The sequence below is a fragment of the Ceratotherium simum genome, chromosome 4 (assembly GCF_057802395.1).
Source record: "Ceratotherium simum simum isolate JZ-2026a chromosome 4, ASM5780239v1, whole genome shotgun sequence".
Classification (NCBI taxonomy): Eukaryota; Metazoa; Chordata; class Mammalia; order Perissodactyla; family Rhinocerotidae; genus Ceratotherium; species Ceratotherium simum.
The window spans coordinates 35,190,817-35,206,796 of record NC_141903.1 but is presented as its reverse complement, the minus strand read 5'-3'; the positions used below and the strand labels follow the sequence as shown (position 1 = coordinate 35,206,796).

The 15,980-nt window shown below is 36.5% G+C and overlaps 1 protein-coding gene across 1 annotated transcript in view; it reads left to right on the top strand.

The window, feature by feature from the left end:
• Positions 1-15,980, top strand: part of LOC106803529 (protocadherin alpha-C1) — a 40,019-nt gene continuing 24,039 nt past the window's right edge. The window contains exons 1-2 of the mRNA XM_014795259.2: positions 1-132; positions 449-2,758. Coding sequence (XP_014650745.2) covers positions 1-132; positions 449-2,758 — 2,442 coding nt within the window. The remainder of the gene's footprint in view (positions 133-448; positions 2,759-15,980) is intronic.

Genomic DNA, 15,980 nt, shown 5'->3' with positions numbered 1-15,980 from the left:
ATGCACAACAGCACTTGCTTTGGGGGCTCCTGTTTCCTTAAGCCTCGAAGGCGTGGTGCTTCACTGTCACGGTTCTGCCTCTCGCCGCCTCCGCCCCGCGGTTCCTCGGGGAGTTCTGGCGCTCTTCCGCTGGCACCGTAGGGGTCGGTGGGTTCGAGCGTCCGGAGCTCGACGCTCCGCTCTCGTGTAATTGGCGAGAGAAGCCCAGCCGCGCTCAGCCCCCGTTACAAGCAGTCTTCAGGCAGAGGTTGTGGAGGTTAAGACCGGGGAGGTCTCAGGGCGTTGTGCTAGGAAACGCCGTTTAAGGCAAGATGTGTTAGTTTCTCGGGGTGTCTTCCTTGCCCCGCCCGGCACCCGCTGCCAGGGCTCAGGGCGAGAGCCCAGCCGGCAGGGAGTGGAGACGGCGCTACACCAAGCCCGGCCGTTTACCTCGTCTCCGCACCCCTAGGCGGCGCTGCGCTCCTCCGCACGGGGCCGGCTCTGCTTTCCCAGACGGCTGCCGAGCTTCCAGGCTAGCAAGCCTAGCTCCCAGCCCGCCAGCCCCGGGCAATCTGGTATTCAGGAGGAGAAACGTCGGCGGTCTCGGCACCTCTCGCCTGCAGCGGCGGCTGGCCGGCCCTTGCTCTTTACCACGGCTCGTGCTCTCCGGGAGTCCGGAGCATGGTCCCGGGTCACCGCGGGTGGAGCGAGGACGCCGAGAGGGAGGATGGTGGGCTGGAGGGTGGCAGTTCTATGTTTGTGGGTCTCCTGCGGCTCTGCTGCCGGACAGCTCGAATACTCAGTGTTGGAGGAGACCCAGCGGGGCGTAGCCGTAGGCAATGTTGCCGCGGACTTGAAGCTGTCAGCGGCCGCTCTATCCTTGCGGAACTTTCGCTTCCTTTCCAGCCACGGCGAGCCCTACTTCGGGGTGGATCTAGCCAGCGGCAGCTTGGTGGTCCGAGAGCCGGCGGACCGCGAACGGCTGTGCGAGACCAAAGCTACCTGCGTCTTGACCTATGAGCTGGTGCTCGAGGACCCGCTGGAGCTGCACAAGTTGCGCGTTCACGTCCTGGACACCAACGACAACTCACCTCTCTTCCCTGCCGGCGACGTGCAGCTGCACGTCCCCGAGTTCCTGATGCCCAGAGCCCGCTTTGCTCTCCCTAATGCCCAAGATGCCGACGAGGGAAGCAACGGGGTGCTAAGCTACAGCCTGAGCTCCAGCCAGCACTTTCGCCTGGACATGGGGTCGCGGGTCGACGGCAGCGAATACCCGGTGTTGGTTTTGGAGAAAGCGCTGGATCGCGAGCAGCGCGCCACCCACCGGCTGGTGCTCACCGCTCGGGACGGCGGGCAGCCCGCGCGCTCCGGAGAAGCACAAGTCACCATCGTCGTGGTGGACACAAACGACAATGCGCCTGTATTTGAACGCACAGTATACCGCACCAAGGTGCCAGAGACTGCACCCAATGGGACTGTGTTATTCCGAGTTCAGGCCTCGGACCCGGATGAAGGCTCCAATGGGGAAATCCGGTACTCCTTAAGCAATAGCACAGGAGCAAAGCTCCAACACTACTTTCACGTGCACCCGAGAAGTGGGGAGGTGCGAATAGCTGCTTCACTAGGTCCGCCTGAAACGGTGTTGGAGGCATACATCGAGGCGAGGGATGAAGGCGCCTTTGGTCTAGCTAGCATCGCCAAATTGCTGGTGGAAGTGACTGATGTGAACGATCATGCCCCCGAGGTGAACCTCATGACTCTTTCCAGTCCATTGTCCGAGGATGCTGCCCCTGGCACAGTGATTGCCCTCCTTAGTGTAAGGGATGAGGACCTCGGTCCCAATGGGACGGTCGTTTGTAGCGTGTCCAGTGGAGGCCCTTTTAAGCTGAAGGCTTCCTTTGACAATTACTACAGCCTGCTGACGGATGGACCGCTGGACCGCGAGCAGGTCAGCGAATACCAGGTCCTGATCACTGCCTCAGATGGTGGCTCACCACCACTTAGCACCCGCAAGACACTGACTGTGTCAGTTGCTGATGTGAACGACAATACACCAAGCTTTCCTCAGACACAACAGGAATTTTTTGTGGCTGAAAACAATGGCCCTGGAGCCTCTCTAGGCCATGTGTTTGCCCAGGACCCGGACCTGGGGAAGAATGGCCTTGTCGTCTATGAGCTGTTGGATATTATCTCTGAAGAGCAGACAGCCTCTAGCTTGGTGGCGGTAGAATCATCCAGTGGGACTATCACTGCCAAAATTTCCTTTGACTTTGAGCGGCTCAGGGGGTTTCGCTTCCAAGTGGAAGCCAGGGATGGTGGCATTCCTCCCAGAAGTGCAGCAGTGACCGTGAGCTTGTTTGTGGTAGATAGGAATGACAATGCTCCAGTCATCTTGTTTCCTTTTCCCAGAAATGGCTCTGTTCCAGTGGAAATTGTGCCCCGCTCTGCCAGAACTGGACATTGGGTCACAAAAGTGGTAGCAGAGGATGCAGACAGTGGCTCCAATGCCTGGCTTTCCTACCACATCTCTCAGGCTTCTGACTCGAGCCTTTTCAGAATTTCAGCCAATATGGGGGAGCTCCGTACTGCTCGCTTAGTTCTTCCCACTGATGCAATTAAACAGAGGGTGGTGGTGGTGGTTCGGGACCATGGAGACCCACCACTTTCCTCCTCTGTCACACTGGGTGTGCTGTTGAGCAACTCTGTCCCTCAGGTCTTCCCAGACTTTGAAGATGCCTGGGAAACAGGAGGGCATCTTTCAGCCCAGAACTTATATTTAGTAATTGCCCTGGCCTGTATTTCCTTTTTATTTCTGGGGTGCTTACTTTTCTTTGTGTTTATTAAGTTGAGCCAGAGCCCAGGTTGTTGCTCTCAGAGCTGCTGTCGCTCTCCAGAGGAGCTGAGGTGTGGAAGGAAGATGGCTTCGAATCCTTGCATGACATCAGCCACAATAGATGTCACTACAGTTGAGAGACTTTCTCAGACCTATCTCTGTCGGGCCTCTCTGGGGCTTGGTTCTGATAATAACAGTTTGCTGTTGCGTGGTGAATACAGTACTGCTGACCTGAGAAATGTGGCCACTGGGGTAGGACTGAATTTGCCAATATCCTGTATTCAGATTCGAAATAGGAAAGGAGATCACCCAAATGTCAATGCCATGGTAAGCAAATTTTATGGGATTTGATTATCTTGATCAGGAAATGGCTGCTAGCTATGCTCTGAAATGTTTCTTAGAGAGCCTTTGGCAACGTTTAATCCATTGAATTGAACACACTTGCTTAGCACCCCGTGCTAAGAATTCTGGGAGTATTAGAAGAGTGTCCTTGGCCTCAGAGAGCTTGTTTATTTTTGAGAAATAAGAGTAAGAAATTCAAACCTATTAAAGAACGATAAAAGTGATATAGCATAAAGGTCTAAAATTAAAAATAATAAAGTGCTGAAGTTTCTGGTACAGGTAATAAATGACCTGGGATGTCTTTAAATAATTCCTTTTAGGATTTTCTTTAAGGAATTACTTAAAGCAAATATCCCTTCATTCAAAAAAATATTTTGAGCTACAGATGTGTTTAAGGCATTCTGATATCTAAAGTGGGAATGAAAAATATGTAAGAATCTTTGTATAATACAAGTTTAAGGTGATGGAAGATGAGACATTTACTCAAATCATTGCAATACATGATTAAAAATGATGATAACCTAAAAAATAAATTGCCATGGATGTTCAAAGAAGGGAGAGAGAGAATATGAGAGAACATCTGGGCAGGGAGGAGGAGGGAATCAGAGAAGGCTTTGTGGTAGAGATGGCATTTGAATTGGGTCTTGAATGATATACTGTTTAATAAAATGCAGCATGTTCTGTAGGCTATACTTTACATGAATACCGTTTTGGTAAAGTAGTCTTTTTTGAGAATGACACTCCAAAACATAGCTAATAGCTCCACGTGGTATTTATAAGTACATAGAATTATAAGCATGTCTCAGAACACCTATTTGAACTGATAGAAACAAGATAATGCTATTGGGTATAGGACTTGACAACATTTTATTTTGTGTTTTTGTTGATATATTTCACAAAGAAAGATGAGCAATTATTATGTCAGAAACATTTGTGTGTTCGAAGGTACACTTACCATTCCAAGTCCATTCATCTTGGATTTAATTTTCTTATGATTTTAGAAGCCAATATACTTAGAAATAAGTAAATACCATATTTAGAGTAATGTATCTTCTAAAAGTTAAATTATTCAAATACTTCAATTATCCATAGTGGCCCTTGGCATTTCAAAACTTTTTGAATGGAGTGAGGACAACATTTTCCAGCAATTTTACAATACTACTTTTTGACTTCTCATAGAGATCATGGATGTAAGGGAAGGAGTTATACAGAAATTAGGGAAGGGAATGGAAGATTTCTTGTTTTATTATTCCAAGTAATAAGGGGAGAAGGAGATTATAAGTTATTCTCCTTGCATATAAAATGGATTTACATCCATTATAATTTTGCATACTTAATATTCTCACAAGGTATAATAGAATCCAATATATAAGATATGATTAGTAAATGCTGAATGAATGAATAAATAAATTTATGAACTTATGAATTGGATGGTAACACTGGTCAACATAGAGGGAAAAACTTTAACTTACTTTTCTACATTACAATGTGTATATATTGTTAACATTTTAATTATTTCAATGGCTATTTTCTTCCTCATGATGTATAGTAATGAAACAACATAGAAGGATTTTTTGGTATTAGATCTAGCATGAAAAACCTCAATGCTGTATTCTGGGGCTAAATATGAGTGCAGTTCCTGTAGATGACAAAGTGATTAGTAGGGATGTACATTACTGCATTGTAAAATTTTCAGTAAATGCAAATTAAAATGCAGTTAATTTTAGGGGAGAAAATCGGTGCACAAAATTTTAAGATTTCAGGTATCAAAACACTTAATTATAAACTCTCTTCCTATCAAGAAAATTCACCATTTATTTTTTTTGTTTCATTGCTTTCTGTAACAGAGAGAGATGAGAATAACAGTAATATCTATGAAGTATGGGAATCAGGACTTGTTTGAGAAACACATTTTGACTAGACTAGAGAGGAAATATAAGTAAGTGATAGGAAGATCAGTGGATCTGGAAGTTAGAAGGAACAGTAGCTATTTAAAAGGAAAAATACAGCTAATAACAGGGGAAAATGTCCTCTGCCACCAAATTTTTTAACTTATATGAGTGATAAAGTGACAGATATACTGTTCATACATGCACAAATATTGTACCATCCCGTTCATCCAGTTGAGCAATGTTTCCATCATTGTTGATATTTCACTTTTTAGGTAGTCCATTGTCTGCTAATAATTTTGGGGGGGGGGGTAGATATTTCCTTATATATAAAGAAAGTATGATGTCTAAAAACATGGATAAAATACCTTCTATAAAGCTGGAGTATTTGTAATTCACACAGGCATTTATTATTTACTTTTTCCTATGCAATTGTATATTGATCCAATCTTGATTCTTTAGAAAAGAATGCTTGTCATAGTGTTCATTGAATGCGTTAATAACCACTACAGAATTCTAGAAATAAAATATTTTTTGCTTGGTTTTATAAAACAAATATCCTTTGAAAAGCCTGCAATTTCATAATGATTTTAACTGTGTGCCTGTCATACCAAATCATGTTGATGCATATGTGTTTATATTTTGTTCAGATTCTAAGCTCTTCTGTCTTATTTTAGTTTACAGTGTATATTAACATAGTTTACAATACTGAAATCTATTAGTTCAAGAAATTCAGGGAGACATTTTTTTCTATATCTCTCTTATTGATAACATTTAACAAATATAAACAAAATTGATCCACTGCACAACAAGTAGACAACCTGTGTCTCATGTCAATTTTTTCTGTTAAGATTCCTGATGGGCAATTTAGTTTTTTTAGATTAGTATCTAAGATGATACCTCTGAGATGTAAATTTCTACTTACCATTTAAAATTGATTGCATGTAGCAAAAATGCACGACAGCATACAACTGACTTTATTAAATATTCCACATGAAAATTATAGTTTGAACATACCAATGTTACATTACTATATTGTTCTTCCGGAATTAAAGCAGTTTCTTTTTTGCCAGGATATATAGTGTATAGGTTATTTTTCCTTTGCAGTGTCATTTGTTGATAGAGTGGTAGAATGTTTTTTGGCATTCTAGGTGTTTTTATTTGTTAATATATATTCCATAAGTAGACTTTCTTGGAGGTTAATTACGTGTTTCCTTATATTTATTTTGACTTTGAAGCTGATAACCACACTTTGAAAAACTTTAGAGTGCTGTAACTAAGGAAGCTTGCATGGCATATGAAATGTATTCAGATTAAAAAAACATGCAGACGGTACAATAGTATTTGTTGTTTAATTGGGAAACCTCAAATTAGTAAAAAGGAAAGAAAAAGAGCATCATAATTTGAGTGGACAGAAGGGAAAAGCAATGTCTGGCAAATGTATGAGTGGGACAGTTTTAACAACATATCTGACAATGTTAATGATTTATTGATTTTTGTTGCCTTCAATATTTGCAGTTAAAGGGAAACAATATTATTCCAGAGACTGAATAGAGTTGGCTGGATTGGATTATAGGTGGACTAAATTGCTAAAAGATTTTTAAATTGCTCAGATGCATGTAATATGAGTATCGGAAATAATTAACATTTGGCAGAATGTCAGATGAATATGGATTACAGTCTAGGATTCTGACTAGAGTATTATGGAAAGTAAGGAATTTGTTGGTAAGAATTAGTCTTTTTTTATAGTTTTATTTTTTTATTGAAGTATAGTTGACATGCAATATTATGGTAGTTTCAGATGTACAATATAGTGATTCGACATTTATATACGTTATGAAATGATCACCACAATAAGTTTAGTAACCATCTGTCTCCACACAAAGTTATTACAATATTATTGACTATATTTCCTATGCTGTATATTACATCCGCATGACTTATTTATTTTATAACTAGGAGTTTATAGTTATAGTTAGGTGGATCCCCTTCACCTATTCTCTCACCACCAACCAATCCCCTCCCCTCTGGTAACCACCAGTTTGTTTTCTGTATCTAGGAGTCTGTTTCTGTTTTATTTTGTTTGTTCATTGTTTTGTTTTTCAGATTCCACATATAAGTGAAATCATACAGTATTTGTCTTTGTCGGATTTATTTCACTTAGCATAATACCTTCTAGGTTCATCCATGTTGTCACAAATGGCAAGATTTCATTGTTTTTTTATGGCTGAGTAATATTCCATTGTGTATGTGTGTCTGTGTGTATGTATATATATATATATATATTTATTTATCACGTCTTCTTTATCCATTCATCTATCGATGGACACTTCTTAGATTGCTTCCATATCTTGGCTATTGTAAATAATGCTCAATGAACCAAAAAGGCAACAGATAAGTGTTGCCGAGGATGTGGAAAAAAGGAAACTGTTGGTGGGAATGTAAATTGGTGCAGCCACTATGGAAAATAGTATGGAGGTTCCCAAAAAATCAAAAGTAGAACTACGATATGATCCAGCAATTCCACTTCCGGGTATTTACCTGAAGAAAACAAAAACACTAATTCAAAAAAGTAAGGATTATTCTTAAAAAACAAAACTAAATGATTAAGGTGGTTACTCACCTTGTTCTCAGTTTTAATTGACGGAATGAGAATGGTTCAAGATATAAATGAATTATATGTCTCTTTTATACTGCATTTATGAAAAAGAAAGAATTAGGATAATAATTTCCTCCTCAAGCTGTAAACACTTGGTCATTATATATTTATCCGAAACTTGTCTTGGAATCTAGAAATGAATATATAATCACATATTGTCCTCTGCTGCAGAGAAAGAGAAAAAACCTTTCTGTCCCATCCCAAATTCTTGGCGGTTCCTAGCGCCAGCTAGTTGCCATGTACATCTATACTATTTTCATAGCAGAGATCTAGTGACATATCCTCAAAAATGTACTCTCTGAATTCAGGCACATTATGGTTATTCTTTAGAATCTTTAAGCAAAAATTACAGCTGTTTTGTTTAAACTCAAAATGATGTTCATACAAAATAAAAACAACCAATTAAGACATCTTAATTGTGGGTTCTATTCATCTATACTTGTCACTTGAGATTGGCTTGTCATTTTCCTTTCTTATAAGTGTTTGGTATCAAGGTTATGCTGGCCCTATTAAACAAATTAGAAGTTTTTTCTCTCTCTTCTTTTTTTCTGTTCTCTGGACATGTTTGTTACAATTGGTGATATTTCTTTCTTAAATATTTAGTAGAATTCACTAGTGATGCTCTCTGTGCCTTAAGTTTTCTTTGTGGGAAAGTTTTAAATCATGAAATCAAATTTCTTTATTAGTAATAGAAATATTTATATTTTTCTTCTTGTTTCATTTCTGTAAATTCTATTTTTCCAGAAATGTTAATTTCATCTAAACTTTCAAATATTTTGGCATAAAGTTGTTTATAATGCCCTGTTGTGATCTTTTTAATATCTGCAGGATCTGTAGTGATGTCTCTCTTTTCAATCCTGATGTTACTTATTGCCACCTCTCACTTTTCCTGATTAGACTTGGAAGTACTTTATTATATTAGCCTTTTCAGGGGTTAACTTTTGGCTTTTGGGATTCTCTTTCTTGCATATTTGCTTTCTATTTTATTGATTTCTGCTCTTAGCTTCATTTCCTTGCTCATATTTTCTTTGTATTTAATTTTCTATTTGTTTTCTAGCTTCTTGCTTAGCTTATTGATTTTCAGATTTTGTTGTTTATAATGTATGAATTTAAAGCCGAAAAATTTCCACTAAGCATGGTATCAGCTGCTTCACACAACTCTTATTTTGAAAAATTTTAATTGATGTATAACATACATGAAAGTTCATGTATCATAAGTGTACAGCTTGTTGAATAATCCAAAGCCAACAAAATCATGTAATCACCACAGAGGTAAGAAAGTAGAGCATTACCAGCACCCTAAAACCCCCTCAGCCCCCGCATCATTACTACCTTCTGAACTGTAACCATTATCATGGGTTCCAACATCATAAAAATAAGAATCATATGGTATGATTATACTATTGTGTCTGGCTAATTTCGCTCAATATTATACATGTGAGATTTATCCGGGCTGCTGTGTATAGCAATAATCCATTTATTAAATTGCTGTGTATTGCATTGTATAAATATGCCACAATTTATTTATCCATTTTTCTGTTGATGGACATTTTTTCAAGTTTGTTTTTGCTATTATGAACAATTCTGCCATGAACATTTTTCTTTTGGTCCACATATGTTTGTGTTTCTATTGGATATGTAGTTAGTAGTGGAACTTTCTTGGTTATAAGGTGTATGTTCAGCTTTAATAGATATTACCAAAGTTTCCCAAATTAGTCGTTCCAATTTACTCTCCCACCAGCAGCGCTTGAAAGTTCCAGTTACTCCACATTCTTGAATATGTAGTACTTCCAGCCTTCTTAATTTTCATCATTATAATGGTGTGTACTAGTATCTCATTGTTTTTTTTCCAGTTCTAGATTTGTGTTATTTTTTAAATGCAATGTAATAATTGAATACTGAATAGTCTATATAAGTGGCTATGAAAATGCTAACACCATTCATCCCTCCCTTCCATTATATACTTTGAAAAAGTCAGGTTTATTGGTCATTTGGGAAATATTGATTCACTGAGCTGTGTAGATCTTCCAAATGTGGACACATTTTATTATACAATGAGAAAAACTCGCATTTGTCAATACCATCACTGATCTCATCAGATAGTCTTTTAGTATTGGGAAGCTACAAGCTCACAGTGGTAGACACAAGTTTTCCAAAATTATAATTCTCACTCAAAATCTTAAATTTGCAGCAAATCTATCAGTCGTTTTCCTTGCAGTGACAGGCTCATTTCATTCATTTTTAAGAGAATGTCTGCTTTCTGGTATTATAAATATCCAGGTTCATCTTGTAAATTTCTTGTCTCAGACCAAGAATCAACTGTTCTTCAAGGATCTTTTAATTCTCTTTTGTGGGAGATGATATGTAGAAATATAATCTGGACAATAGGTGTGCTTATTGCTACAGGGTCGAGTCAGTATTTCTAGGTATATTCAGTTACTGAGCTAAAGGATGTGCATTTTTAAAAAGATAAAATACATCCCAAGTTCATACTAATCTTTCCAATTCAAGTTCAGCATTAAAAGGTTTTTACTTAATTTTATCAACCTTACATATGTGTCTCCTTTCTCCCACAACAAAAATCCCAGTTTTCATGTACATCAACATAATTACTCATTTGTTGCCCCACACTACTCAAACAACAGACTTAGAAAACAGCACTACACCAACAATATGATTACAGTAACAACTTAATATTTTTGCCATTCTTTTCATTTGTAGGGTATATCCCACTAGGCATGTACAAATTACTGTATTTTAAAGTACCTTGGAATAGTTTATCTCTGTGTAGTTAAGCCACCAACTACATACAGAATTAAGTTCATTTGTTTTAAGTTTCTTTCAAATTTAGGGCTTGCTTTTTAAAATTTAATTTTCTTTTATAGTTATGTGAAATATTTACATAGTTCCAAAATAAATTTATAAAACAAAGTGTACTTACAGAATTCTAGCATCTACTATCCCTGTTCCTCCACACTAGTCTCTCTTTCCTCTTACAGGTAATCATATTTTACGGTTTATCCTTTTACTATTTCTTTTTAAACGTAAGTATATATATATATATATATATATAAAATGTAAGCAAATATGTATATGTCTATCTATCTTCTGCTTTTTTAGATAAGTTATAACATACAATACACATTCTCCTTCACTTTAATTTTTTCACTTAAAAATATAAACTTGTGATCACTCCATAGTAGTATATAGAAATATTCCTTGTTTCTTAATGCTATCTTTTGATTAACAGAAACTCCTAATTTTAATGATATCCAGTTTATCAATATTTTCTTTTTTACTTAGTACTCTTTCTATCCTTTTAAAGACAATGTAGCCTACTTCCAGGTCACAAAGATATGCTTCTATATTATCTTCTAGAACATTGCTGTCCAATAGAACTTTCTGATATGTTGGAAATTTTCTATATCTGCATATATATAGGACATATGGCTACTGAGCACTTTGAAATGTGGCTAGTGAAACTGTGGGACTAAATTTTTAATGTTACTAATTTTAATTAACTTAAGCTTAAGTTTAAATAGCCATATCTGATTAGTGGTTGCCATAGTTCCAGCAGCTTTCTTGTTTTAGCTTGCACATTTAGATTCTTAAATCCACCTGAAATTATTTTTTTGAGTTTGGTGCAATGTAGGAGCTAAGATTAATTTTTTCCATGTGTAAATCCAGTTGGATTTTCTAAATACACAGCACCATTTAATAAAGAGATCTTCTTTTTCTCATTACTCTACAGTGCTACCTTTGTCATAAATCAAGTCACTATATGTTCGTGTCTATTTCTTGACTCTATTCTGTTTCATTGGTCTATTTATCTAGTCTTATGCCAATACCATTCTGTGTTAAATACGGTAACTTTTAATACACATCCATATACAATTGTGTAGGTTCTCTCACTTTGTTCTTCTGCCTCAAGATTAATTTAGCTATTTTTGGCCCTTGGCATTTCTATATAAGTTGTAGAATTGGCTTGTCAATTTCTACCAAAAAAATCTACTCTGATTTTAATTAGTATTACATTAAATCTGTAGAAAATATGGGGCATATTGACATTTTGACAAAATTTTATTTGGATTTTTATTGACTCTATAAAAAATATGGGGTTTATTGACATAATGACAATACATTCATATACATTTGGCCCATTGACATAGTATATCCTTCCATTTATTTTATTTATTATTTTCTGTCAATGTTTATGTCTGTTTTCATGGGTATATGTGTAAGGATATTGCACAACTTTCATTAGATATTTGATATTTTAATGCTATTATTTTTTTTGTGTGTGTGAGGAAGATCAGCCCTGTGCTAACATCTGCCAGTCCTCCTCTTTTTTTTTATTTGATGAGAGAGACTGGCCCTGGGCTAGAATCCATGCCCATCTTCCTTCACTTTATATGGGACGCCGCCACAGCATGGCTTGCTAAACGGTGTGTCGGTGCGTGCCTGGGATCCGAAGTGGCGAACCCCAGGCCGCTGCAGCAGAGTGCGTGCACTTAACTGCTTGTGCCACCAGGCTGGCCCCCTATTTTGATGCTATTTTAAATGGTATTTTAAATTTTTCATTTTATAATTGGTTTTTGTTGCAGGTATATGGATATAAAACTGATTTTTATATTAAATTTGTACTCAGTCTCCTTGCTAAATTTATTTTAAAATCTCACAATTTTATATTATTTTATATTTTCTGCATATATTGTCATGACACTGCCAAATAAAGTTAGTTTTATTTATTTTTTTACTTCCTAATTATATAGTTTTCTTGTTTTATGATTTTATGGCATTGTTAAATAGAAGTGATGATAAGGGTAGTCGCGTGTTATTCCTGATCTCAAAGAGAAAGTTTTTAATATTTAATATAAAATATACTGTTTGATTTTTTTTCAGAGACCCTTTATAAGGATAAGGAAGCTTCCTTCTCTTTCTAATTTACTAAGAGCTTTTTTTTTTTTAAATCATGAATGGGTGTGAAATTTGTCATGTATTTTTCTGTTTATTGAGTTGATCATATGATTTTTATTTTTTTCTTCAAATCATGAATTATTGGTTGATTTATTAATAATAAACCAATTTTGCATTCTTGGTATAAAGCCAGGTTAATTGTGATGTATTATCCTTCTTTATATCGCTGTACTTAGTTCCTTAACATTTTTCTTAGAACTTTAAAAGTCTGTGTTTATGATAGAAATTGGCTTATAATTTTCCATTCTTGTAATGTTTTTGTTGGGATTTGGTATCAAGGCTATGCTGGCAGCATATAGTAAATTGAGAAGTATTACCTCTTTTTTAATTCTTTGGAAAGTTTGTGTAAATTATGTTTTTTCTCCCATAAACATTTGAAAGAATTCAGAATGAAGCCTTATTGGACTAGAGTTCTCTTCATGAAAATGTTTTTAATTATAAATTTAATATCTGTAATAGGTATAGAACTATATAGATCTTCTATTTCTAGTTTTATCGGTTTGGTTAATTATGTTTTCTAATAAATTTGTGTATTTAATCCTAATTTTGTAATGTGTAGGCTTAAAGTTTTTCATAATATTTCTTCTTATTTTAATGTTGTAGGAACCATAGTGATGTTTCTTTTTACTTTCCTCAAATTGATATTTTTGCTTTCTTCTCTTTTTTGATAACTTTCACCATACATTTATTGATTTTATTAGTTTTTTCAATGAGCTATCTTTTAACAGCCAGAAAATAAAAAACATATTACCTTTAAATGAGCAATAGTAAGACTGGCAACTAAGCTCTCAAGAAAAAATGTAAACCAGAAAACATCGAAATGGTATCTTCAAAGGGCTTAAAGAAAACATCTGAAAACCTAGAATTTTATACCCAGCACAAATATCCTTCAAAAAAGGAAGATAAATAAAAATATTTCAAATGAACCAAAGCTGAGGAAATGCATTTAAAGAAGATCTGCACTGAGGGAAATAGTAAGTGATTTCTTTAGGTATATGGAAAATATTCTCAGATAGAAGTATAGAAATATAGGAAGGAAGGAAGGTAGGAAGGAAGGAAGAGGAAAAAGAAGAAAGCAGAAAAGGTAAATATTCACTGAATAAAACAACAACAGTAATCATAGTAGCATTTAATTTTATTTATTTTATTTTTTCCCCCAAAGCCCCAGTAGATAGTTGTGTGTCATAGCTGCACATCCTTCTAGTTGCTGTATGTGGGACGCAGCCTCAGCATGGCCGGAGAGGCGGTGCGTCGGTGCGCGCCCGGGATCTGAACCCGGGCCGCCAGTAGCAGAGCGTGTGCACTTAACCGCTAAGCCATGGGGCTGGCCCCATAATCGCATTTAAAATATAAAAAGAACTGAAATATATGAGAACAATAACAAAAAATTTGGAGAGAGGTAAATAGAATTAAAAGATTCTAAGGCCATTGCATTGTCCTGGAGGTGGTAAAAGTAAAAATTTATATTAGACTTGAATAAGTCAAGGATGCACGTTTTATCTTCTAGGGCAATCCATTAAAAATATTAAAAGAATGTGTAACCAATAAGTTAATAATGGGGAGACAATAGGATAAAAATATACTTTTTTTTTTTTAAATATTGAAGAGGTTTTTTTTAAAGGAACCTTTTTCTGTGGTAACATCTGTTGCCAATCTTCCTCTTTTTTCTTTTTTCTCTCCAAAACCCCAGTACATATTGATGTAGTATAATTGTAGAGTTGTAGCTCTTCTATATGGGATGCCACCTCAGCATGGCTTGATGAGCAATGAGTAGGTCCACGCCCAGGATCTGAACTGGTGAACCCCAGGCTGCCAAAGCCGAACATGTGAACTTACCTGCTACATCACCGGGCTGGCCCCCATAAAAATATACTTAATTAATTTAAAAGAGTGCAAGAAAGGAAAGAAAGGTGATGAGATAAAAAAACAAATAGTAAGATGACAAATTTAAATCCAAGTATATCAGCAGTTACATTAATTGTGAACAGACTAAACACTCCAGTTAACAAAGATAGTCAGACTGGTTAGAAATTAAACAACCATATGTCATTTATTAGAGACACACCTTTATTGAAAGGGTAAAGAAAGATTGAAAGTAAAAGGATGGAAAGTAACAGGAAAAGATACCATGCAAACAGTTATCAAAAGGAAGCTGTACAGCTAGATTTACAAATATCACTTATAGTAGACCTTAAGGCAAGAAACCTTATAGATATAAATACAGACATTACATAATGATAAAACAGTCAATCCACCAGGAAAAGAAAACAATCATAAATTTCAATGCAATAACAACATCATCCTAAATTACATTTAGCAAAAATGGCTGAACTCCAAGGAGAAATAGAGAAATCTATAACCAGAATGGGAAATTTTAACATACTTTGTTCAGAAACAGAACAAGGCAACAAAAGAAAATCAATAGGGATATAGAAATTTTGAATAACAGGAATAACAAACTTGTACATGTATGTGTGTGGGTATATAAAATCACCCAACAACTGCAGAATACAAACTCTTTTAAAAAGCTCATGGTACATTTACCAAAATTAAACATCATCTAGGCTATAAAGGAAGTCTCAATAAATCCATCACAAGTTTTCATATGTAATATTTTCATTATAAAACATCCAATATATTTTCTAATTTCCTTTTTGATTTCTTCTTTGACCCATAGGTTATTCAGAAGTATTTTTTTCAATATCCAAACACAGAGATATTCTGCACATAGAGATAATCTATAATCTTTTGGTTATAGATTTCTAGTTACATCTTACTGTCATCAAATCATATCCAGTGTGATTTTAATTCTTGGATATTTGTTGAAATTTGCTTTGCAGCCCATCATATAGTCATTTTTTTGAAAAACTTTTTGTTTTTAAAAGTATAATATACATATAGAAAAGTGCACACATCATAAATGTACAGCTGGATAAATGTTCACAAATTGAACCTACCTATGTAACTGGCACACGAATCTAGACTTAGAACACTGTCAGCACTCCAGAAGCTCCAGTCACAATGCGCCCAAAGTAACCATTATTCTGACTTCTGATTAGTTTGCTGTTTTTATACTTGACATGTATGGAATTATATAGTATATACTGTTTTGTTTTACTGTCTTTGCTAAACATGATTATTTGTGAGATTCATCTATATTGTTGTGTGATTCATTCTGGTATAGTATTTCAGGGTGTGAATGGTCAATTTTTGTAAATATTCTGCATATTTATTAAAAGGCAGTATTCTGAAATTGCCTGTAATAGTTCCGCTGGTAAACTAGTTTAGTTTCTGTTTGCCT